General features: G+C 35.6%; 1 protein-coding gene and 1 non-coding gene across 2 annotated transcripts in view; both read right to left on the bottom strand.

Annotated features, from left to right (window-relative positions):
- LOC106996402 (ankyrin repeat domain-containing protein 30B) overlaps positions 1-26,798 on the bottom strand; it is a 127,039-nt gene extending 100,241 nt beyond the window's left edge. The window contains exons 1-8 of the mRNA XM_077947952.1: positions 26,572-26,798; positions 22,608-22,722; positions 22,230-22,403; positions 20,230-20,336; positions 18,493-18,630; positions 15,809-15,879; positions 12,671-12,765; positions 12,163-12,472 (exon numbers count right to left, since the gene is read on the bottom strand). Of these exons, the coding sequence (XP_077804078.1) occupies positions 12,163-12,472; positions 12,671-12,765; positions 15,809-15,879; positions 18,493-18,630; positions 20,230-20,336; positions 22,230-22,403; positions 22,608-22,722; positions 26,572-26,798 (1,237 nt within the window). The remainder of the gene's footprint in view (positions 1-12,162; positions 12,473-12,670; positions 12,766-15,808; positions 15,880-18,492; positions 18,631-20,229; positions 20,337-22,229; positions 22,404-22,607; positions 22,723-26,571) is intronic.
- On the bottom strand, positions 17,153-17,259 carry LOC144331462 (U6 spliceosomal RNA). The gene has a single exon (XR_013398525.1). It is a non-coding gene; the product is annotated as a U6 spliceosomal RNA (small nuclear RNA).
- Positions 26,799-27,429: the final 631 nt, after the last annotated feature.

The raw sequence follows: 27,429 nt of genomic DNA, 5'->3' as shown, positions 1-27,429 counted from the left end.
GCTATCTAGGGACTGTCAGTTATCACTCAATTATTAGCATACAAAGACATCACTTTGGAGATTCTAAACATTTTATGAGTTGTATGCCACAAAACAGTGTGGAAGACCAAACATATACTTCACAATATAATATTGAAGGTTTGGATTTCTGTGACTTCAGCTACTTGTGGCCAACTGTAGGCCAAAATATTAAATGGGGGATTCCAGAAATATACAAGTCATAAGTCTTTAATAGTGTGTCATTCTAAGGAATATGATGAAATATTAAGACACCCTGTTCCATCTCACCCAGGTCATGAATCATCCTTTTGTATATGCTATCTGCCCATTAGTCATCAAAATGGTCTGTTCCTGAATCCCAACCATCAACACCATCATGGCTCAATGATCCAGGGTCACATGAAGCAGATGATCCTCCTTCTGATGTGTAGTCAGATAGCCAGAAATAATTAGTAGCCTAACACCACATGACAACTCCTACCTCATTCTCCTGACTTCATCTCATCACATAGGCATTATATCATCTCACAATTATCATATGAGTGAGAAGGGTGAGTACAATACAAGACACTTTGAGAGACCACATTCACTTAACTTTGATTATAATATATTGTTATTGTTTTATTTTATTATGAGTTATTGTTAATCTCTTTCTGTGCCTAATTTATGAATTAAACTTTATCAGAAATATGCATGTATAGAAAAAATATGAATATATAAGGTTCCATACTATCCACAGTTTCAGACATTCACTGGGTATCTTAGAAAATATCCCCTGTGGATAAGGGTGAATTACTGTACCGTGCATGTGTGTATGTGTGTGTGTGTGTGTGTGAGAGAGAGAGAGAGAGAGAGAGAGAGAGACAACACAGATCTCCACTCTCCACAAGAAACACATAAAAAAACAGCACTTTTCCTCACATATGACCCTTAGCTTTTGACAATTCTGGAAAAATGCTGGCACATGTACTCTCCAGTCTAGACAATTTTCCAGACCCTGTGTATGTTGGCTGCTTCAGTTACAAAAAGTTAGGTAGGATCATGGGAAATTTCTTCTTGGACACCAGAAACATTAACCACATCAATAGTACACTTAAGAATTCTAAAAGAATTCTTTTGAACAGATTACCACTGAAAAACTTGTAAGTTAAATCCAATTGACTTTTCAGTAATCTCATGAAATTCTCACATTTAAAAGAAATTTGCAACATCACTTTCTCTGACAGCTCTCCTACTTTTCATTAGCCACTGCTCAGTCACCTTTACCAAGTCCTTTGACTCTGTAAAATGTTGATAGTCCCAGGGTTTTGTCAATGGCTTTCTTCTTATTCTACATCTTCTGCATAATGGATAAGCTCATTGAGATCTATGGCTTTGCCTAATAATTGTAATAAAATTATTCTAGGCCTGCATCTCCAACCATAGTACTATCTCCAGCTAGAAACACCAATAATCCAATTACTTATTGAAAATATCCCACATAAATGTTTCATTAAGCTCAATATGTAAAGAAAACTTTGGTCTGTTCCATGACTGTTTGCACTTCTCTGTTGACCTGACAGTTTCCTACTCCTTCCCCATGAGCATTGTAAATGCTAATGCACAATGTGGAAACTTATGAATGACCTGAAATTTTTTTCTGTCCCCTAGCTTTTTAAACTCAATAATCAGTAAATCATATTAACTGTACCTATTTTCTGCCTTTGCTTAATCTTTCCATTGCCACTGGAAATACAAACTTATTTTATATTTATATTTCCTAGTCAGAAATGGCCCCTTAACTGATGGCTTTCATAGGGAAAAAGAAACCCTACTTGTCAGGGATCAGAAAAAGTGATTAGAAAAATATTTATAAAGATAGTTACAGGAAATAGACACAAACCTTCTTGGAAGGCCGTGGTTAGGGGTTTGCACAACTTCAGTAAATGATTTGGCTGAAAGCAGCCTAATCCTCTTTACTGTGAGTGGACAGCAATGGAGCAAATAACTAGGGAATGTGGAGGAGTTTATCTAAATAGCTTGTTTACTCATATGGTCCTAAGACCAAACTTTGATCATCCGAGGGTGCATGATTGCTTTGTACTGGGGGGTCAGCAGTGTTAATTACCCTCTAGTGGTGTTGACTCGAGACCTTTGTCTCAAGGAATTCATGGTTATGGAATTCCAAATTCAGCTTACCAAATGGTTTTTAGACAAAGTTTTATTGGAATACAGTCATGCCTATTTCCTCACACATTATCTATGACTGCTTTCATCCTACAATGGTAGAGTTGAAAAGCTGTGATAGGGACCACATCACCTAACATATTTCCTATTTGGCCCTTTACAGGAAAGATTTGCCAATCTCTGGTTTATACCATGACCAGAATGCCCTGATACTTAATCTAATCTTGTGACTCCCCTACTCAAACATTTCCAATGCATCTCTGCAGAAAATATTGCTGGCTTCCTATACATAGCCATTATTTATTCTTTCTTGCTACAGAAACACAAGTATATTCATATATTTATTATTCCATTACCCCCATCTCATCTACAAAATGAGAAACCATTATTCTAAGCTAATCACAGTAAAAACATTTGCATTTCTAGTGACTGGTTTACAAATGAGTATGTGTACTAGGGAGGCTGAGGCAGGAGAATTGCTTGAGTGCAGGAGGTGGAGGTGGTAGTGAGCCGAGATCATGCCATTGCACTCCAGCCTGGGCGACAGAGTGAGACTGTCTCCAAAAACATAAATACTTAAAATGCATTCCTGTGTTTTAAATATTTAACTATTTAAGTCAGGTTAAAGCAAAAAGCAAACATGCAAAACTAAAATGTAAGACCGTTTCATCATTAAGGATATGTTTATCATTTGACATCCATGAAGTGTATATCTGGTTTTAAAAAGCAAATTTAACTTCTGATCTCAGCATCCCTAAAGTTCACATTTCATGCAGAGGGTCCAACAAACTCGAATCATACTTTGGGAAGTCACCATTTTCACTCATGTTTAGAAGTGTACCCTGGATCATTTCAGATCTAACATGTTGTAATACCATAGCTCCAATAATCTGTGGGTCACAGTTCGAATTGCTAGTGGAATGTATGATTGCACAAGGAAATACTTTAAATATTTTAGTTTTAATTTCTAATATCTAAAAAAATAGATAAAACTAACTTAAAGACTCTGAAATCTGCATGTTTTCATTTTTATTTATTATTAATCAGCATGAAATTGTGTAATTAACTATGGTGCAGTCATACAATGGAATTTTATAAAGAACCTTATATTAAAAAACACAGTTAGTTGTGTCCATTATGGATGTCTCTAAAAATTATAATGCTGATCAAAAAAGAACATTGCTGAACATTACACTGTACAACCATGTACGCATTGGAAGTTGAAAAAAAATTACATATTAAATATGACCACGTACACGTGTTGTAAAATGTTTAAACATGCATAAGAATAGTTTTCAAAACTGGTTTAGAATACTGGTTACTTCTAGGCAATAAATGGTAGTTGTGTAAAAAGACTCTAAAGCTAAATGCTTCAGAATCACAGTTATATGAAAAAGTGTGTTTATCAAATATTCATAAAGAAATGATTAATTATTTTCCTCATCTTTACAAGGTAAAGGTACCACACACAAAAACAGACACACACAGGCACCCACACAGACACACACACACAGAGTTCAGTAATCAGTTACTGATTTTCTTAGGATTCTCAAAGTGACAACACTGAAATGAGGTAATTAATGTTAAAACACAATTGTTATATCAGTAAAATAAATGTTCCCCAAAGTAAACTGTGGAATTTGAATTAAGCTTAGAAGAACTAAAAAAAAAAAAAAAAAGTAGAGTTTCAAAATTCACCTTCTTAAATCTTTAATACAAATTCAAAATAGAAAACATTACAGTTTCAGGAAACAAAAGTAGAAACAACTGAGATTAAGGCAACATTTTTTAAAAAATACTATTGAAAATTACTGTTCTTGTAATATCAGTTTTTCAAACATAAATATCAGTATTGCCATTATTTAGATCAAATCTTTTCATCAAAGTTGAAAAAAATAAAGCATTAGGGATAGAAAGACTATCAAAATATCCAATATTGAAATATTCCTCTTTTCATAGTTAAATTGAAAAATTTACCCGGTCTCAACGTTTGTTCATTCTTCCATTCGAAGGCTTCATTTGGAACAGAGTTTTGCATGTCAACAGCAGGCTAAATGGGTTCAGAAGCAAAATGATTAGTAAAGAATGTATACTTCACAAAATACGTAGTTAATAAGTCATTCAAAATGAAATTATAAAATTCAATACCTTAAAGTCAGAGGGCTTTTCAGGAAACTCTAAAAAGCAAAAGAGATTTATTATCAATCATAGGTAAATATGACAAAACCAACCACAAATGAATGCAATGACAGTATCTAATTGAGTCCTCTTGCTCAGCTTTGAGAATGATTTCTTTAGGTTTAGGGAGCTTTTCTTTTGGTTTCTTTCTTTAGGATACTCACATGACAGAAATACACTGAAGAAAATATAAATATAGGTTTCACAGATCATGCAGTTAAGACTTCAAAAGCGAGATTGTGTTTCACGTGTAAAAAGGGTTGATATAAGAAAATAAATGTCAAAGCTGAACATGGAATGCTACACCATATACTAAAAGAAACACATTAGAATCATTTATATTATTCTATTCATCATGTTCTTTAATGTGACCTATCTTTGGAAAGGTATATAGTTACGATGAGAGTTCAGTTGAATTTAGAATTGACATCTCATCAGTGAAGTGCCATGAATTGATCAGCTTGGATAAATACTTAGGTCATTATACTAAATATAAACATTCATTGTTTTCCATAACCATATGGTGTAATCATATGCCCACATTTCTGTATCCTCTAGTGTATCCATCTGAATGCTTCTTGATCCATTCATGCAAGAAGATGTATAAAACTCATCATGGAAATAATTTACAATAAGCTTTCAATATTGACATATTTATATATAAATTAACTGCAAGAGATATATTAAACATAAATAACTTTTATATTGTTAAGTCACCACAGTATTTATTTTAAAAAGCAATCTTATTATTCAAGTATAAATTCAGTATATTTTTAGTTCCTATAAATCGTCTGATTTTGTGTATCGTTAGTCTATAATAAATTTTTGTGGAATGGCAATTTTATCAAAACAACTCTTTTTTTTTTTTTTTTTTTTTTTGAGACAGAATCTCGCTTTGTCACCCAGGCTGCAGTGCAGTGGCGCGATCTCGGCTCATTGCAAGCTCCAGCTCCCGGGTTCAGGCTATTCTCCTGCCTCAGCCTCCTGAGTAGCTGGAACTACAGGCACCTGCCACCACACCTGGCTAATTTTTTGTACTTTTAGTAGACATGGGGTTTCACCATATTAGCTAGGATGGTCTCGATTTGCTGACCTCGTGATCCGCCCACCTCACCCTCCCAAAGTGCTGGGATTACAGGCATAAGCCACCGCACCTGGCCAAAACAACTCATTTTCTTAAAAATAAAGCCAATGTTCTTACTTTCAAATATATTTCATTTGAATAGATAACATCAACTAAATATATATTTGTCATGAGTGATTGTCATAGCGAAACCTAGTGAGACCAAGATATTCTAAGAAGTGAGGAAAGTCAGAAAATAAGGAAGAGAAAAGGACTATAAAAGGGAATGAAGACTAAGGAAGACAGAGAGTACAGGGAGTTCATGAAGGAACAAGAAGCAGAGCTATAATTTTCTGACAAGTTTTGGTACTGGAGGATCATTTTATATTCCTGCCATCTTTCTAACCATGATCTATCTTTTCTTAAAAAAGTGTTTTATTTTGCCACCTCCATTATATAAACCTGCTTCTTATTCCTTCATGAACTCCCTGTACTCTCTCTGTCTTCCTTAGTCTTCATTCCCTTTTTACTCCTTTTCTCTTACTTATTTCCAGACTTTCCTCACTTCTTAAGAGTATCTTGGTTTCAAAAAATAATTCAGTTCGTTTTGTGTACTCTGTATATATCCTATTGCTAAAACCTGAAAATATATACAACTTATCATCATTTTACTCATCTCTTTTCAATGTTATGTATTTAGTGGGTAATTTTATCTGACTATGAGCATATATCTTTCTTCATGCATTTAGACAAACATATGGTTAAATGACTTTTCAAATAAAAAATGGTTCTTACCTTCTACTTCTCTATTTACATGCTTCATTACACTTTGATCAATAGACTCAGGTATATACACTTGAACTTTTGTAGAACTCTCAAAGAGACTCTGTTAAAAGTAATATCAACAGATAATTTTGAATTTAAAATCAAAAGAAGCATCAAAATTCCTAATTAAAATATTTTTTAAACTCAATTTCTGATTTCAAAGGCAATTTGATTTAAGGATAGGCACATATTGAAAATCACAACATTTTGATAGAAAACCTCACACATGCTATATCTAGATCAAAGTTTATCTGTTATCTTCATGTGGCTATTGACTTGGTTACTGAGCATGAAAAATAAGCAACATTGACAAAACTTTTCACTCATCTGTATATTTCAAAAAGTAGCTCACTTGAAAATATCTTACTTTATCTTCCTCACCAAAAATCAAGAAGGCACATCAAACAAAGTACAACACTTGCTACCTGAAATAACACATGTTGGGGTTCAATCAGGCTGGTGGGAAAAATATTAGATAGAGATAGTTATATAAATAGACACAAATCTTCTTGAAAGGCCGAGAAGTTTGTATAACTTTGGTAATATATATGGTTGAAGGCAACTTGATCTTTACCTTTAAACAAATTAAAGTAGTCATAAAGGAAGGCAGAGTAGTTTACCTAGCTAGCTTGTTTACTCATATAATCTTAAGACTAACTTTTGATGTACCACAGGTGCTTAAGGGCTTTTTACTCGAGAAGTCCACAATGTCAATCACCCTCTAATGGTGTTGACTCAAGCTTTTGTTAATTAATCTTACTGAATAATTGTGAGTCTGACTAGCTGATCAGGGCCATAGTGGCAACTGTTTACAGAACTCAGCAGGAAGTCTGTAAGCCACTTGGACACCCTCAGCTGGACTGACAGAGCAGAATATCTGTGTGTCAATGTACTTTATTCATCTGTCGCCGGGTCAGAGGTCTGCAAGGGACAGACTCCCTGCATCGGTGCCCCCTCCAGAGGAGTGCTGCTGCAAATACATACTGTATTAAACATTGAAAATACTCATGATTATAGAATTACTTAGTGTTAAAAATGATGCATGGCATGAAGACAATGTTAAGAATAAGTCATATAAAGTATACTCAGAGCATTGTAGAAGTCACTTTATTTAGGTAAACGGGGAGTTAAAATAATCAAAATGTTTTTGATAAAATGTCTGCTGATAGAAAAAGTACTTGAATAAAATGAAAAAGTACTAAGGAAAACTTATATGTATCTTATGTTTAAATGACAGCAGACAAGTATTAGAAAGTCTTTTTTTGTCTATGGACAAATTAGATAAAGTCAACTTGTCTATTGACATCTCATTTCTGTTACCACTGTGCAGCAGGGGCTTGGATCTAAGAGGTCAGTCACTTCCTGTGTCTTTCCACAGTTGTGGCCTTGGACTACATCATTATTATTTGGTACTTATGTTGCATAAGCATGGCTACCACAAACAGACTCAAAGAGGTCTATTTGTAAAAATAATTTCTACTTTTTAAAACACTCGAACAAATTGTTATTATAGTCCCACTGGTTTCCTATTCTTTATGCATTGTTTTCTCCTGAAATGTTCCTTCAGGTCTATACTGGACAATACAGATATGTCAATAATTTCAAATCCAAAGCATTATCTTTTATGTTTCAAGTTGTACAAAGCCACAGCTTAAACTGGTTTTCTATGAATCCAATTAGAACTTTTGTATGTCTAGATATACCACCGAATCATATATTTGCCCAAAGGTGGACTCAGAGTAATTCTTTAGCTTTTGGTCAAATTTCACCTCAGAACTCATGTGAATTACTTGTGAATTCTAAGCCTTATTTTTTACACTATACTACACAGTTGTCTGAAACTAATTCTGAAAATTATCAGAATTTCACTACCAAGCAGTAATCTACTTAGCACATAGACATTTAAATATTTCTTTTTTTGGAGACAGAGTCTCACTCTATCACCCAGACTGGAGTACAATGGCCCGATCTGAGAGCAATGGCACGATCTCAGCTCACTGCAACAGCCATCTCCCAGGTTCAAGTGATTCTCCTGCCTCAGCTTCCCAAGTAGCTGGGATTAGAGGTGTGTGCCACCACACCCAACTAATTTTGTATTTTTAGTATAGACAGGGCTTCACCATATTAGCCAGGCTGGTCTCGAACTCCTGACCTCAGGTGATCCTCCCAACTCGGGCCTCCCAAAGTGTTGGGATTACAGGCATGAGTCATCACGCCCAGCCAAGAATGTTTTTAGAAAAATCAGAATTTCTTCTGAGCATATGCAGTGGTAAGAAAACCAAGTCAAAGCCGCTGACTTTATATTTTCACATCACTCAGTATTAATATTCTTAGAGAATAATAACATCAATAATACACAGTACCTCAGAATCACAAGAATTTTCTTCATCTTCCTCTTGTTTGGATTCTGTTGGGAACCTCTGATCTATAAAAGGTTAATCACAGACACATTCATGAGAACATTTCTTATTATAAAATTTTAAAACATATACAAATCTATTTTCATTCATGAATCTGTGGACTTTCTTCTGTAGCCTGTATATTCTATCGGTGGATAACCACCACCACTTCTATAGTCAATTGGTTAGAGTTGCAATCTTAAAATCTAAAAATCAACTTTATACTCATTAGAATCCAAATAAAATAAAAATTTGATTAGTTTGTATTAATTATTTCTTCACAAAAGTCATATCCTCTTCTCCCGTGAAACACACTATGTCAGAGATTTGCTATTCACTCAGGTAACTTTAATTACCTATCATCTCTCATTACTTTCTAAGTTTTTGTTTTTTACTATTACTTAGTTTTATTGACTAAGCAATCTTTATTACATAGTTCTTCAAAAAAATTATTTATCAATAAATAAGAGTCTGCAAAATACTAACTTTTTGATATTAGCAAAATATATATACAACCCTTTTAAATTTCAATATGCCATGACAGTATATTTGGCGTGTATATGTTTTAGATAAATAAGCTTAAAGAACTTGTACTGCATATAAATTAAAAACTGCTTGAATTACAATGAGATAGTCTTTCCTTAATGCAACAATATCTTCACAATCAACTTGTGCCTCCTTGGAGAAACATTACAAATTTATAGGAAAAATGATTGCCTTAAGTAACCTAAATTTCCCACATTTCATAGAATTAAATCAAGGTCCATGCAAGACCCAAGGAATACTGAGCACCATGAGTCAGATAACGAATATATAACAGAAATATTCTAAACGCATCTGAAGTGAATTCACTCAAATTTCCTAGTTAGACATGGCCCCTTAACTGATGGCTTTCACAGGGAAAAAGAAACTCTACCAATTACTATTGTATTTTTTAAGTTAAAAAAATTCAGTAAAAGAAATCAAAGTAAAATAATGGCAAAGAAAGACCTACATGTTTAAATGTGTAAATTGAGCTTCTGAACTTGATTCTTTTTACCCTGAGTGGGTCAAACTTTCATAACAGATTGATACTAGGCCACAGATTGGTGACAAAAAAAAAAAAAAGGACTATAGCATGAACTACTACAAAAGTTTCATCTTTAAATCTTTTTATGTAATTACCCTCCATCTTTCTTCTATATGAAGGGCCAGCAAACTATAGGCCGCAGGCCAAATTCAGCTTACCAAACAGTTTTCTATACAAAGTTTTATTGGAGTACAATCTTGCCTATTTGCTCATACATTATCTATGACTGCTTTCACTCTACAATACAGACTTTGATAGCTGTTCTAGAGACCACATGGCCTAGCATTTTTTTTTTTTTTTTGAGATGGAATATTGCTCTGTCACCCAGGCTAGAGTGTAGTGGTGCGATCTCAGCTCCCTGAAACCTCTGCCTCCTGGGCTCAAGTGATTCTCCTGCCTCAGCCTCCCATGTAGCTGAGATTACAGGCGCACACCACCATGCCTGGCTACTTTTTGTATTTTTAGTAGAGACGGTGTTTCAACATGTTGTCCAGGCTGTTCTCGAACTCCTGACTTCATGATCCACGTGCCTCAGCCTCCCAAAGTGCTGGGATTACAGGCTTGAGCCACCGTGCCCAGCAGCCTAACATATTCCCTATCTGGCACTTTACAGGAAGAGTTTGCCAATCTCTGCCTTATACCATATCCAGTATGCCCTGATACTCAAATCGAATCTTGTGACTCCCCTGCTCAAACTTTTTCAATGAATCCCTGCAGAAAACATTGCTGACTTCCTACGCATAGACATTATTTATTCTTTCTTGCTGCAGAAACACAAGTTTCTTTAGATACTCAGTATTCCATTACCCCAATCCCATCTCAAAAAGGGAAATTATTATTCTAAGCTAATCACAGTAATTACATTTGCTTTCCTAGTGACTGGTTTAGATATAAGCATGTGGTATAATCCAGCCAATAAAATGTTACAGGAAGATTACTGCAAGCTTCCAAGTTTTCTCCCTCTTTAAAAGAAACATGTGAACAAAAGCAACCCTTCCAGCTTTTAAATATTGTCTTGAGAGAGCATGATTACTGGAGCTGTTGCTAATTAACCAACCAAAAGTGGGATCCCGGCTGGGCACAGTGGCTCACACTTGAATTCCCAGCACTTTTGGAGGCCAAGGTGGGCATATCAGCAGGTCACAAGTTTGAGTCTGGCCAATATAGTGAAACCCCATCTCTACTAAAAATACAAAAAAATTATCCAGGTGTGGTGGCAGGCACCTGTGATCCTAGCTACTTGGGAGGCTGAGGTAGGATAATCGCATGAAGCCAGGAGGCGGAGGTTGTAGTCAGCCGAGATTGCTTGCGCCATTGCACTCCAACTCAGGCGACAGTTTGAGACTCTGTCTCACAAAAAACAAAACAAAACAAAAACCAGAAAGTGAGATCCTATGATATCCCTGTACCACCAAAACAACTTTAGTTCCTATGGTTTTAGCCATTTTTCATTAGTTCATCTAGTATTTATAGCCAGAAAAACTGTGAGAATTTTTCCAGGGCCTACAGAATAAGAGCTACTTAATTCCTATACTATTAAAAAGTGTAGCCTAAGCTTGCCTTATTTAGATATTCAAGTCACCGGTATATACCCAGTAATGGGATGGCTGGGTCATATGGTGCTTCTAGTTCTAGATCCTTGAGGAATCGTCGTACTGTTTTCCATAATGGTTGAACTAGTTTACAATCCCACCAACAGTGTACAAGTGTTCCTATTTCTCCACATCCTCTCCAGCACCTGTTGTTTCCTGACTTTTTAATGATTGCCATTCTAACTGGTGTGAGATGGTATCTCATTGTGGTTTTGATTTGCATTTCTCTGATGGCCAGTGATGACGAGCATTCACCCAAAGGATTATAAATCATGCTACTATAAAGATACATGCACATGTATGTTCATTGCGGCACTATTCACAATTGCAAAGACTTGGAATCAACCCAAATGTCCATTAGTGACAGACTGGATTAAGAAAATGTGGCACATATACAACATGGAATACTATGCAGCCATAAAAAAGGATGAGTTTGTGTCCTTTGTAGGGACATGGATGCAGCTGGAAATCATCATTCTCAGCAAACTATCGCAAGAACAGAAAACCAAACACCTCAGGTTCTCACTCATAGGTGGGAACTAACAATGAGATCACTTGAACTCGGGAAGGGGAACATCACACACCAGGCCTATTATGGGGAGGGGGGGGGATTGCACTGGGCGTTATACCTGATGTAAATGACGAGTTGATGAGTGCTGACGAGTTGATGGGTGCAGCACAGCAACATGGCACAAGTATACATATGTAACAAACCTGCACGTTATGCACATGTACCCTAGAACTTAAAGTATAATAATAATAATAATAAAAAGATATTCAAGTCATTCCCAACTACTCCCACATCACACTTTTTTCACTAGGGAACCCGAAGTGCCAATAAACCTTACAAAGTTCGCTCAAGCATCTTACCATTGGTACTTGCTTTTGTAGAGGTTTCTTTTGTAGGACATGCAATCATCTTAGATGTTCCTTTTTCCAAAACTTTAGTTTTATTAGATGTTACTACTGCCACGCGTTCAGTCTTTACAGGTCTTGGCTTTTTCTCCCATGCGATCTTCCTAAGTCTTCCTGTTACTGGACATATAAATTGCCCATATGTTTCTTTTGCAGGCCTCGTAATTTTTCTAGGTGTTTCTTCTGCTAACTGTTCCAACTTTCCAGATGTCGCTTTCCCCAAACATTGAATTTTGTCAGGTGTTCCCTCCACCAAGGGTGCAGCCTCATCAGGTGTTTTTTCCACCAAGCTTTCAGCTGTGTCAGGTGTTGCCTCCACCAAGGGTGCGGCCTCGTCAGGTGATTTTTCCACCAAGCTTTCAGCTGTGTCAGGTGTTCCCTCCACCAAGGGTGCGGCCTCGTCAGGTGATTTTTCCACCAAGCTTTCAGCTGTGGCAGGTGTTCCCTCCACCAAGGGTGCGGCCTCGTCAGGTGTTTTTTCCACCAAGCTTTCAGCTGTGGCAGGTGTTCTTTCCGCCAAAGGTGCACCCTCATCAGGTGTTCCTGCAGATGTTCCTGCTGCCAAACACACAATCTGGTTATACTAGATTCTTCTACTAAATATCATCCTCCTGACTCTTCACCTGGCAAACTTCTACCCCTTCTGTATGCTTTCCTGAAATATTACCAAACTTTTCTTTTTTTTTTTTTTTTGAGACAGAGTCTCACTCAGTCACCCAGGCTGGAGTGCAGTGGTGTGATCTCAGCTCAATGCAATTCAAGCAATTCTCCTACCTCAGCCTCCCAAGTAGCTGGGATTATAGGCAAGGGGCCACATCGCCCCGCTAATTTTTCATATTTAGTAGAGACAGGTTTCACCATGTTAGTCGGGCTGGTCTCAAACTCCTGAGCTCAAGCAATCCATCTACCTTGGCCTCCCAAAGTGCTAGGATTACAGGAGTGAGCCACTGCGCCTGGACACTATCAAACTTTTTAAAGCTTTAATTCTTCACCTTGGATATAAAATGTCTGACACATGCTGAATACAGTAACAACATGACATAATAAGTAATAATTATAAGCTCCCAAAGGGGTTCTGGCACAGAGTAAGCACTAAATAAAGTAATAAATAATAAAAAGATGATAATAACAAGAAAAATGCTTAGTACCTTAGTAAAGTAGTAAATAATAAAAAATGACAATGATAATAACAAGGAAGATGCTTAGTGCCATAAAGATACCTGACAGTTGTTAAGTGGACAAGTGGATAAATGAATAAAAAATATTTTTTAGAAAATTCTGTTGGAAAAATGCAGAAATTCAATAGGGACACCTGTACTGTATTATGAGCACCTCAAAGACCCAAACAATGTGTATTCTATCTTTGTCTCTTGCAACTTGCAAAACCTAACTTATAGAGGTCCTTTGATAAATATATAATAAATAAGTGCTCATATAGTTCATATTGTACAATGCATTATGTCACATTTAGGTATCACAGTAGCATTTTTGTTCTTATGAAAAATTTGTGTAACTTTATTATAATTTGTTGAGCCTAGAGATAAGCTATTTGAATATTTATAATGATAATATTTTGACTATTAGAAACACAGTCTCTTGTTGTAACAAATTACTATTAACACACTAATTATCCAGCAGATAGAACAACATATCTTGTTCTAATGAAGTAAATATATCTTATTTGGTTTCATCTTAGGGGGAAATGAAGTTGATAATAGTGAGACCTTGTTGGTACAAGACTATGTAACATAACCTGCGCTTCTCAACAAAAAAATTGCTTTTCTCACTTCTACATTCAGTAAGTATCTTTGAAAAATAATCTCCTATTGGTACTGAGGCACCCTGGCTAAGTTTTGTGATTCTTGTTGGCATTTGTTTATGGTGCCAGTATTATTAAATTTCAAGTTCTAAAGATAGTTACTTTTTTAGTGACACAAGTCACTATGTCCCACAGTTGATCCTTGAATAAGGGTTTCACTGTAGCAGCCCACTAATAGACAGAATTTTCTTTTCCATTGCCACTGCAAGATAGCAAGACAAATCTCTCCTCTGCCTCCTCCTTATCAGACTACTAACATGAAGGCAAATAAGAATGAAGACCTTTATGTATAATAATTCACTTCCACTCAATAGTGAATATATTTTTTCTTTCTTATAAAAGTTTCTTTCTTCCAGCTCACATATAAAATAGAAACTATGAGTTAATTGACTGTTTATGCTTTCAGTGAGGCTCCAGATCAACAGTGGACTACTAGTAAAGTTTTGGAAGAGTCAAAAGAAACAGATTTTCATATGAAGCAGATTTTCAGCTACATGGAGGATCAGCACCCTAACTCTCATTGCTCAAGACTCAACTGTAATTAATTCTCATTTACTAAATCCAAACTATGTATTGTAAAAATTAAATAGAGCCCAGAAGTTCAATACCAGCCTGGGCAACATAAGGAGATCCTGTCTCTACAATAAATAAATAAATAAATTAATTAATTAATTTTAAAAACCGTGTTTCTTCATCGGTTATTGTGGGAGTTCAGTCAGGCTGGTGAAAAACATTTTAATATGAAGTTATAGGACATAGACACAAATCTTCTTGGAAGGCCAGAGGGTTTTGTAAAAGTCTCAAGATAAGGTTATGGCTGAAAGCAGCCTAATTCTTACCTTGAGTAAATAGCTTAAAGTGGGTACAAAGGAAGGTAGAGTAGTTTATCTAAATAGCTTATTTACTTATGTGGTCTTAAGACTAACTTTTGATCACCCATGGGCAGGATGGCTCTCCTGGGGTGGGGGGTGACCAGATTAATTACCCACAGGTGTGTTGACTCAAAGCCTTTGTCATTAAAACTTTGCTAATAAATGCCCACAGGGCCAGCTAGCCAGGACTGTGGCTGCTGACTCTTTACAGCACCTTCCTTGGTGTCTGTAATCAGCTCAGAACCCTTGCTGCTCTTTCATTGAATATGGGTGTCTGGGTATGTGTCTCAATCACATGTAGGACGGACCGCCGCAGGTTATAATATTCAAATGTTACAGCGTTCTGTTATTAATTCCTACTTTTCATTATTAGATGTTCAATTCTTTGTGGCTTGTAATTCAGGGCATGTAAGCTACTTTATAATTTGTAATAAAATTTGTTTATAAATATATGAATTCGTTAATATATGAAGCAGATTTTCAGCTGCTTAAATTAAATTGGCTAACCTAAGCATCCCCTATTACTGAGTTCATCAATCACAACAAGGGTTATACATTTTATAACAAGCCTAAGTTGTTAGGACAATCGAGGAAACATACAATATAGAAACTTAAAAATTGCATTACCTATGTATAGAAAAGTATTATATAGGATTTTAGGGACCATAATTAAACAAATATTTTTTCAGATAATATTTTTTGAGATTATAAACTACCTACAATGAAATTATTAACTAATTCTGAATTATAAACTAAAAATTAAAGCTACATATATATATATATACACACACACACACACACACACATATGTACATATGTAAACACATGCTATTTACACATTGCTTTTTGAATTGTTTTTTGTGATCAACACTTCCATAATCTTATGGTAGCACCACCCAGAGTAGTTTACTATCAGAAGTCTTACCTGGACCGGCATTTTTAGATAATTTTCGTATATATTCCAAAAGTTGTTGATGAATGCTAGGTATTAAAATGTAATAAATAAAATTACTATTTTAACACTGATATTATAAAAAACATTTACCAAATGTATTAAGTTCTTAGAGTATTTCAGACAATATCAGAGCTAATATCAGAACATTACTTATTCCATAGACTTTAAGTTTGTTAGCTCTATGAACTTATTAAGTTTCTAATTAAAGAAGAATTAAAGTAAGATGAAATAGTCATGAATTGAGGGCAGTATAACTCAGTAAATTAACTACAGTTAGCTTGGCTTAATGGAAAATGTTCCTAACTCAGAAAAAGTTCTAGCATGTTACCAATAGGTACTTTTTGTTGAACAAGCTGCTTCTCTTAGGCTCAATGTCTTCTAAAAATGAGGATTTTAGAGCCTCATTTCACTAGGTTATTATAAAGATTTAACAAGATAACATTTTTAAAATGCTCAAAGAAATAGTGAAGCAATGAAATAACTTGTTCTTGAACCTTATTGCTGAAACTATTTTAAAATTCCCAATAAAACCCAATGTGTTGGCCTGGTGTAGTGGCTCATGCCTGTGATGCAAGCACTTTGGGATACTGAGACAGGAGGATTGCTTGAGCCCAGAAGTTCAAGACCAGCCTGGGCAACAAGGGAAAACCGTGTCTCTACAAAAAATAAATTTAATTTTTTTAAAAAAGTGTTTCTTCATAGGTTATAATGTTCAAATGTTGCAGTTTTCTGTTATTAATTCCTCCTTTTGGTTATTAGATGTTCTAGTCTCTGTGGCTTGTAATTCAAGGCATCTAAGCTATTTTTTAATTTGTAATGAAATTTACTTATAAATATATTAATTCATCAAATTGGATAATCTGATTATCCTCTATTACTGAGCTCATCAGTCACACCAAGGGCAGAAAACTAATAGATGTCAGCATCTGGCTTGGACTACTACTACTCTTTATCTACCTCCTTAAACCTGAACTAACAAATCTTTGTTAAAATGAGGCTTAGTCACTATGTTCATTTCCAGCTGCTGTGGAAGACAAAACCCTACCACTATTTTTTGTAAGTTCCACAAAGAAGATGCAAGTTGTTATTTTCTCATTTCTGAGATACCTACTTACAACATATTTGCACAGAAGATCCTATGTGTTACTCACCACATCTCATTTCATACATCACCTTACATAAATATTTTTTGTATGAAAATCACAACTGCAATACTTGGTGTCACGCATTTTGCTCTGACTCACACCGTTTCCTTGGAGCTAGTTAGAAAGTAGTCAAACGTCCTTTTGGAAATATGCAAGAAATATGCAACACTTCACAGATTTGTGTGCCATCCTTGTGCAGGGACCATGCTGATCTTCTCGACATTGTTTCAATTTTAGTATATGTACCACTGAAGCCAGAACAGATCCCAACTTTTACACATGAAGACTGATCAATGATGGATGAGGCTTAGCTCTGTTAAATCTAACTAACTTACTTGAGATAGAGTGAAGTCTATTGAATGGCTTCATGGTAATGCAAAATTTGAAAATATTTTAAAAACTCGAGATAAGAGATGCAAGTAGCATGGGAGATTTTTGCTTTTAGGAAAAAAGAATCACTTGAGGGGACAACTACAAGTTGGAACCGACTACAAATTTGGAAAGATGACATAGGATCTTACAGAATAAGATGAGGCCTTCCACTACCTATAAAATGGTGCCTCACAGGATATAAATTGCCAGGGATATAGATCTGGTAACAAAATAAAAATGGATCTCTAATTTATTCCTGTAATATTATTTCAACCTGTCTTACAGTTTTAAACTATCACAACTAATATTTGCTAGAGAAAATAGAAAAAAGTCATTCAAAGGATAACTTACCATGAAGGTCTAGGCCAAGTCCAGGCTAAGATGTGGGCTTCACATCAGGTTTTGAGTGGGAGGAGAAGGGTCAATTTGCTCACTATGTGGGTGGCTAAAGTTAAAAGTCCTAGCTGCCAGAGCAGGGTGCTAGTACTTTGGAAATAATGGCTGAGAATATGTATGTGAACTTTAAAAAACTAATGACTTTGAAGTCTACATATGGATCACCATAAAGGCTGAGGGATCTATGTCAGTAAGGTCACAAAGGTCAATCATTACCAGACTGCAGGAGCAGTTTCAATGGCAATGATGCAGCAACAGAATCAATGGAAACAACAAAATTCCTACTTTTATACATGAAGACTGATCAATGATGGATGAGGCTGAACTCTGTTAAATCTAACCAACTTACTTGAGATATAGCGATTTCCGCCTCCAATCCTTTTGACTTATACAAAAAGAATGTCTTCCTTGGACTTAGGGAACCCTTTGGATTTTTTTTTTTTTAATTCAAGTATTTACATATGGAAGACAGCCCCTAGGGGACACTATCAGGTTTTCTGCTAAAGTGGACATTTCAAGACCCAAATAACTAATTAGAAAAATCAACTAGACAACATTAGGGATAAAGTTGTTGAAAGTCCTTAAATAAAGAATCTTAGACACGATACTCCTAACTAGTCTAGCTTTTTGCCTAGTTTCTGGCTGATGAAGTGAACTAACTCACATTCAAAAACTACCTGAAACAAACTATAAAATCTCACCTAGCCTCTAAATGTAAACACTTACTGATCAAATCCACAAGCAATAGCATAACGTACTGCAGTCATTCCACACGTATCTTCAGCAAAGACGTCAACATTTCGCAGAAGCAGCATGCCGACTATCTCTGATGATCCATGACATACAGCGAGCATGAGAGCTGTGCTAAAATAACAAAGAGATAACTTCATTATTATGAGCAGAACCAATTTAATATGTGCCTGTCAGTGTAGAATTAACCATTTACATGTACTAACAAACATAAATATCTTGAGTGCTCAAATGTTTATCCTTGTAAATCACCATGAAGGCTGAAAGGAAGGAGCAAAAAGACTCATGTCCCAATGGGATATGGCATACTAGAATTGACTAATATAAAGTCCTTTGAGGGGCAAGAAATTATGCTCTGTTCACTAATCTAACAGAGGAAAAGATTTAAGTGAAGAATTATCTATTCCTTCCTTAGTCTGATGTAATAGTTTATACTTCAAAATCAGCTAGAAGTCAGACCAGTGACAGCAATCTGAAGGCTTAAAATAATATTAGGAATAATGATATTAGTAGTAGTCATGGTAAGTTTAGTTAATGATGCTGATAAGAATGTATGAGACCCTGAATTAAATGCTGTTGATATTTGTAATGTTACTTCAATGCAATCATCCTTAAAGGACATGTTATTATTCTCTTTTTCATATAGAAAATCATACTTGGTATTAAGTAATGTTTGCAAGGTCACACCTATCAAGTGAGGAAGCTAGAAATTAAACTCAGTCTTGTATGAATCAAAAGCCTCTTTTCTCTTTATTACTCACCTATGGCTTATCTTAATTAACTAAAATGTTAATCCAATTAAAGATGTATTTCTTCCCTCCACCCATACAAATTAAAAATAAAAATACACTATGAATAAAAAAGGAAAAATAATAATAAATTCACAGTATCTGGTGATAGCAATTAATAGTCACATAGGGATAACCTGAAATTAATATTCTTCAAATGAAACAACTTAAAGCAAACAGTTATCCTAAAGACAAAATGGTTTTAAACTCCTATTTCTATTTAATTTTGCTTTTTTTTCTTTGGGACAGAATCTCGCTCTGTTACCCAGGCTGGAGTGTGGTGGCACTATCTCAGCTCATTGCAACTTCTGCCTCCAGGTTCAAGCGATTCTCCTGCCTCAGCCCCCCGAGTAGCTGGGACTACAGGCATGTGCCACCATGCCCAGCTAATTTTTGTATTTTTAGTAGAAACGGGGTTACACCATGTTGGCTAGGCTGGTCTCAAACTCCTGGCCTCAAGTGATCCAACCACCTTGGCCTCTCAAAGTGGTGGGATAACAGGCGACAGTTACCATGCCCAGGAAATATTGCATTTTTTAAAAAGTGTATAAAAAACAGAAGTCAGAAAAATACTGTAAAAGTGTTAATCATTCAATATTGAATTATAAAGTAAACTTAAAAAGTTCATACTTCTTAAAACTAATAGAGAACCACTTTAGCTAACAGAAGATAATGCAACCAAAAACATCAGATTACACATAGGAATCAGTCAATATAATAAGAGAAGATAAATCCTACTATATACTGTTCTTTATGTTGACCAGTCAAAGTAATTGCTTTTCTTCTGATAATTTGTGTTGATATTTTCACTATAATCTAATAATTTTAAGTAAATGTTATTTAAAATTGTTATTACTCTAGAACAAGTGTTATTACTCTAGAACACTGCACAAGTGTTTTTTAATAAAAAAAAGAAATACTATACCATTTAAACCTATTGACTGCATTCGCATTTGCATTTTTTGTCAGTAAAAATTCCACAATTTGCTCACTTCTTTTCGTTATGGCCAGTAAAAGTGGTGTGAGGCTAGCCTGTAAAATAGCAAAACAATTTAAAATTCAGGAAATTACATATTTCTCAGCTGAACTGAAAACCTTATATAATATCCTATGAACTTAAACACATAAAATAGAAAGTAAGTCAATAGCAGTCCCTTCTTTGTCCCTTTTCTGTGCTTTCCCATGCACTGCACCTTCCCTTGTAAATATTCAGCCTCTGCATCACCATGTTAACTCTGGTTATCTCCAAAAATCATTATATTATAATGATTTTATGGTTTCCCATCTAAACCAAGAGCTTCTTGAGGGCAAGGGCTGTATCTTTTATCTCTATATCCTTAAACCCTAAGACATAGTAGTAAATACTTTGTTTTTGACTAAATTAGTAATCTAAATTGTTACCTCTAAAGCAGTGTTTCTTAAACTATATTCCAAAGAATGATTACCTTACCAGAAGCACTATACCTCAACAGATTCTACCATTATCTATTTTCAAGAAATATTATAAAACTGTGAATTAAATATCCATTATTCAATAAATGACTTGAGCTTTGACTATTCCTTATTTGACAATATATTTCTGTGGCAGACATTAACATTTGACAAATTATAATTTCAGGGATACAGATCTGAAAGTTTCCCAAGAAAAATGGAGGTTTCCTCTGGGTAATACAAACTCGCTTGATTCTCTTCTATCAATAATCCCAAGATCCCAGATGCCGATGTCAAGCACACCTGTTCTACATGGGTCACTAAGGAAGTGACTCTAAATTAATAGAGATTGGCTTCAAATGAACTTTGATTGCTTATTATTAAATGGTCCATGGGGTTTCTCCTATTACAAGACAATAGAATTTTATCTCAGCTATTAACAATTCAGTATGAAAGTTTATTCTCAATTATAATGATAATCCTAAGATTCTAATGCATATCTACTTCTTAAAATGCAACAATCCATTTTTATTCTGGTTTCTATGTAGTTGCTACTTAATTTTTGGCAAAATATCAAAAATATAAATAAAATGACTTATTAATGAAAGTTCTAACTCATCTATATGGATTAGCATAATAGAAGCCACTAAATCACTTGAATTTTAAGGGACAATTCTGAGGAGAAGGATGTAATATTTTCTGCAATAGGCATAACCTATTCAAATATAACCATGATTAATCTAAAAAGGCTTAACGGCATTTTAATAGAAGATAATTATTTATGGTTTATATACAGAAAAATCATTGTTTAAAAAGTCTTCTAAATTCTAGAAGTCAACCCCATTATTAATGAATTAATGTAAAATATAAACTATACAAACTATATATTATAAACACCTATCAACTGTCTTGAATACCTTGAAATCTTTACCAAAATATACTACGAAAGAGGAATTGATAACTGAAATATTTGCAGAGGCAAAAGAGATAAGTCAAGTAAGTGATGTAACTAGGTGGGCACAGAAGCAAACTGGAAACATATGCTTTATGTAAAGCTAGAACGTCTTTATAGTATACCAAACAGTCATATGGGCTCAAGAGACACCAGATTCAATCCTTTAAGAGGAAACCCAGATTTCTGCATATTTCCTAAATTTTACATGTTGACTCAATTTATGCAGGCAAATTTTGCTTTCCTCTAGTTTTACACTAACTGGAAAGAAAAAAAAAACACTTGTGTGGGAAAGAATATTTGAAAAACTTTTACCTTTAACAAATTCAAATATTTACCATCAATGCACAGAAAAGCCATACTCTCTAATAGTTCTTGTAAAAACATAAATATTTAAAGTAAAATCTTAGACAATTAACTTCTTTCAAGCTATTTTCATTCAAGGAATGTTTGAGCTTCCAAATATAAAAAAACCGTACACATGTTAATGTTAAAACAAATTGATTTCAAATATTTTGAAAATAACATTGGTTAATGTCTACCTTGTTTTGCGTTTCGACGACTGCACCGTGGGACAGCAGTTTTGCCACCACTGACAAATTATTATTATAAACAGCATAATGGAGAGCTGTGTTGCCATACACATCTACAATATTTAGACCGGCACCAGAGTCCACCAGAATATTTGCACAATCCTCCCTCTGGCATTGTAGAGCCTGTCAGTATTAAAGCAAGAATTATTATAAACTAAATAATTTATAATATAAATTATAAAGAATATAAATTATAAAGTATAGGAAATCAAAATAAATATTCCACAGGTTTCAAAACTAGTTGTATTTCAATGAGATAAATTCATTTTTATTCTATGTATTTAAACTAAATCTATCTCCTGCTGAAAAAAACTGGCTACTGTTTACCTTCATCAGTGGTGTCCTGTTTTCACCATCAAGGACGTCAAGCTGGCACTTTCTGTCTACCAGAAATGTTACTACTTCCGCATGGCCGTTGACACAGGCCCAGTGTAGAGCAGTCCTGTGAGAGTGAGAGGACTTGTTGGCAAAGTTTAGTCCACTGTCTCAAAACATACAATTATTTATGTAATGGTAAACATTAAATACCATGCTCTTTTTCTGCCTTCAAAACAAATATTTAATATTCTCCTGAAGAAAGTACAGCATTCATTTGCTCTCATTACTCACTACATTAATGAAAGAGTGGTCCATCTGAATAGAAAGAGCTTGGTCTTTGGATTCAGTTCAACTTGGGCTTGAATATTACTTTAAGGTCTTTCACTTTCTAGCTGTCACTTAAACTTTCTGCACCTCAATTTTCTCATCAATGAAATGAAGATGAATACAGCAGTTATCTCACAGGTTATCACTATGATGCCTCAATGAGAATCTATGCAAAGTATTTTGGAGAGTTCCTAGCACATGTAACAGCTTGGTAATTGTTAGATACTATAATTATTACTACTGCTTAACAAAGACAACATTTTAAGTAAAATGGTGCAATTATGCCTACTTTGTGGTGTGTTTTAAAGGTTAGAGATAACATTGTGTTTTAATGATTCTAAGATGCTCAATTTCTCATATTTTAACATTTCTGATTGAAATGCCACTTATAATTCATTATTTATTACCACTATGTTTGGCAGAAATTTAAACAATCTTTTACTGGTGCATAAAATAAGGAGGCATCACACAATTCACAGTGCCTTCCAAGAAGTGGAATATAGTATATACAACAGGACAAGGGCAGTCCTAGTCACAGGATTAACACTGAAAAAAATTTTAGCCTTTTAGAGTACTAAGCAAAAGGAGAGTTGAAATAAAAACAACAAATTATTAAAACACAGTACTTCTTTAATATTTTAAAAGCTTCAAGCCAAAGGAAACTTGGGATTCAAATAAATAGGTATGGCTCATCTAATTCTGTATTTAGATTTATAGAATATATGTAAATTCTATTTAGATTTATAGAATACATGTAAATTAGGTATTTCCAATGATTAATATTGCTATTTAAAGCTATTATAAATTTCCAAAATTACTAGTTTCTCACTTCAGAAGTGTTTTTGTTTGAAAGATGAGAGGAAAAGTTTCAATTGAGATTCAATCCTAATACTCCAATTTTAAATCTCTCACTTTGCTCAGGCTGAGCAAGTAAGTGTGAAATTTTTAAGGATGAAAGGGTCTTGAGAGTTAGAATGTATCTTCTACATGATAGGCATTCAGCTTACATGCAATAAATGGATTAAAAGAATGGATCAATACAGTTGGGAAGTTCAGTATCTTAAAAAACTGCTATAAATAAAGCACTTATATTTGCTCTTTTATTTTTCTAATAACACTACACTAAAGTGATTAATCTATAGTTATTGACATATGTAATAAATCTATATAATAAAAATGTGTCTAATAAAATATGTAAATCAATAAGCACAGATAAAAAGATTCTCTTCTGAAGATGCTAAAAGTTCACAGAACATACTAATCCACAAAAAATAAAAATTAAAATATAGAAAGCAAGAAACTATTTTATCTGTGTAAAATTCATATTGCTGCTCCTCCCAAAAATTATTTTATTAATAATAAACTTTTACTAATAGCATTGTCCATGCTCAATGAAGAAATCAAAGATAATAAAAAGGAAAAACATTTTATATAAAAACAAATGTCCTTCACAAATTTTATATTTTGTACATAATTTCAGATAACACAAGACCATAGTCTGTGTGTATGTATAATCAAACTGAACTTTACTTTACCCTCACTTAGTATACTAAAATACATTTTCAAATGTCAACATATTTCTGAATATATTTCTACCTTGAGTGATCACATATTATCCCATGCTGTAAAGTCACTGAAATGTATTTATAAAAGCCATTAAATGGATTTTTAATACATTGATATTTCAAGCAGTGCTCAGAAAAGAAAATGTGTGTATGTTTCATTATTTTCTAAAAATATTTTTGTGTAATAGAATTGACCACTAATGGGCATATACAATTTTTTAAATATGGTACTTACCATCAAATTGTCTATTTGAAAAGTCATCTGCAACTTAAACTTTAAGGAGTACTATAAATATCACTGCTTTTTATCCGCACAAACTTTGTGGATAGAGAACAGTATTTGACTCCTTTTTTAACTTAAATGCCTTCCCTAACAGGGAACACTGAATTTGTTTCCTTTGTGCATAGGTCACTTGCAGATCTTAAAAAAGGACTTTGCCCAATTTTAAATTACAGGCCAAGTACTTTTTTTAGATCTGCAATTTAGATCTCTAATTTAAATTGCCCAATTTTAAATTAGAGGGATTTTTGTTGATTTAGTGAATTCTCTATAAAATGAAGAGTTTTAAATCTAATATACACACACACACACACACATATAGTAAATATTTTTACAAGTATGCTGCCTTTTATTTTTTCTCATATGCAGGGTGGTTTAATTTTTGTTTTACTAAATTGCCCTTCAGAATGCTTGCTTCTGACAATCTTAGAAAAGTTTTGTCAACATAAAAATATATCTGTGTAAATAGGCATATATGTTTTCTTCTGTTACTTTTATCATTTTGTACATTAAAAACTTTTAATCTATATTCCATCAGGAACTTGTTTTCTGGCATAAAAATCTAATTTTCTCCAAAAAGCAGGCATTTTACTTAGGAAACTAATTCTTTTCCTACTAGTATAAAGTGTGACCATTATCAAGTTCTAAATTCTTACATATGTTGGGATGTTTCTGGATTTTCTATTCTGTCGTATTAATTTACCTGTTTTCTCAGCTGTTAGTAAACAATTTGTGATTTTTTTTTTTTTTTTTTTTTTTTTTTAGAGAGAGAGAGAGAGTTTCTCTGTCACCTAGGCTGAATTGCAGTGGTGGGATCTCGGCTCACTGCAATCTTCACCTACCGGGTTCAAGCGACTCCTGTGCCTCAACCTCCCCAGTAACTGGGATTACAGGCATCCGACATCATGCCTGGCTAACTTTTGTGATTTTGTAAGAGATGGTGTTTCACCTTATTGGCCAGGCTGTTCTTGAACTCCTGACCTCAGGTGATCCACTCGCCTCAGATGCCCAAAGTGCTGGGATTACAGGTGTAAGCCACCGCGCCCGGCCCATCTTGTGCAAGTTAATAGCGCATTTTGGTATCTAGAAGGGCAAGACTTTTCTACTCCATTACAAAATATGTAAAATGTCATCACAATAGTAAAAGCCTGTGTAATTCAAAAAATGTTAAAACGTTGATAACTTTATTTGGTTTATGTAAAATTGATAAAGAACTCGCATCTTAAGAAAAATCAGTCTTCTTAAATTCAAGAACATAAACCATCTTCCCACCTCAAAGTTTCCTTCTAAGGTCCCTCAGCAAAGAACATATTTACATAGACATTCATTGATATCAAAATGGATATTGGACTTTATCCAAAGAATGTTTAGCCAAGAAGTACATATATTATGGGAATTATTTCATTATGCACCATTTCATAATGTAGCTAACATTATCTTTTAAAGCTTGTACATTAAAAGTAAAACCCTGTATGTACTTAATTTTGTGAGTTAAATCATTAAAATTCTCTACACAGTGCTCTGTGAGAGGAAGTAGGAGTGAAGGAGAAAGCAGCTAAAGTTTGGGGTTGATTTTAAGGTGGCCTGGGCCTTCTGTCCAGCAGGGCGCCCCCATCCCAGGCCTGGGGGCCTGCCCGGGAAGAAGGCCTAGATCCTGGGGCCCATGGTGGCCGCCCTGCCGCCAGCCATTCCTCCACCTGCTCCCTTCCTCCCCAGGCCCCCCAGCCCCCGACTCTGAAGGGGAAATCCTCCTGCAGCCACCATCTCCTTCTGCAGCCCCGGCTCAAGCAGGGCCTGGTACCTCTTCCTGGCGTCTTTTACATTAAGGTTGATGGTCTTCTTCTTCACTGTCATCTTCTGCAGCTTTGAGACTTGGCCCCGGGAGGCAGCTTTATGGATCTTTCTAAGATCCCCGTACTGGATGATGTAGGAGTCGTTGTTAGTGTACACTAGCTGGCTGAAGGGGCTCGGGCGCTCCTGGCCCGTGGGCAAGTCATTACCACCACCGACTGGAGAGAGCCACTGCATGGCTGCGGCAACCTGCTAGAGAGAGCCCGCGCCTCCGGATCGCCCTCCCCCAAACCCCTCCGTTGGCCCTAGCTTCCCGCTAGCCCTTCCCCAGCCACCACCCGCCCCCTCCCACCCCGATCGTCTTTGCCCTTCTTCAGTCCACGCAGTGCCTCGACACCCGTAAAAAGTTCTGTTTTCGCCAAGCTCTTGCACACTCAGGCCTCTCTCAGCAGAAACGCGCAGAGCAGAGCCGTTAGCCAGCAGCGCATGCGCAGCTCAGCAGGCTGAGGAGGCACGCGCCCTGGCCACGTTCCCCAGGCACCGCGTGCAGGTGGCAACTGCCGCTGAGGCACTTCCGTGTTGGCAGGCCTCCCTGGAACGGAACATGGGGGGCGCCATGCCACACGGCCCGCTTGACATAGCCACTCCCGGCCCCTCCTCGACCTGCGATCCAGGAGCTGGACCCTGGCACTGGGCACGGTGTAGCCTCTGGGGTGGCACTGAGGGTCGGTTCCCGCCCTCCTGCAGTCAGGGACCCACCCCCTGATTTAGGCGCCCCAGAGGCTTCTGGCCGAAGGATCCGCGCTGCTGGTGACGCTGACAGTGTCAGGGTTGCAGCCCCTGCTGCTGCGTGCCATGTTCAGGTAGG

This window comes from Macaca mulatta, chromosome 9 (genome assembly GCF_049350105.2).
Source record: "Macaca mulatta isolate MMU2019108-1 chromosome 9, T2T-MMU8v2.0, whole genome shotgun sequence".
Lineage (NCBI taxonomy): Eukaryota > Metazoa > Chordata > Mammalia > Primates > Cercopithecidae > Macaca > Macaca mulatta.
This window is presented reverse-complemented; position numbering and strand designations above follow the sequence as displayed.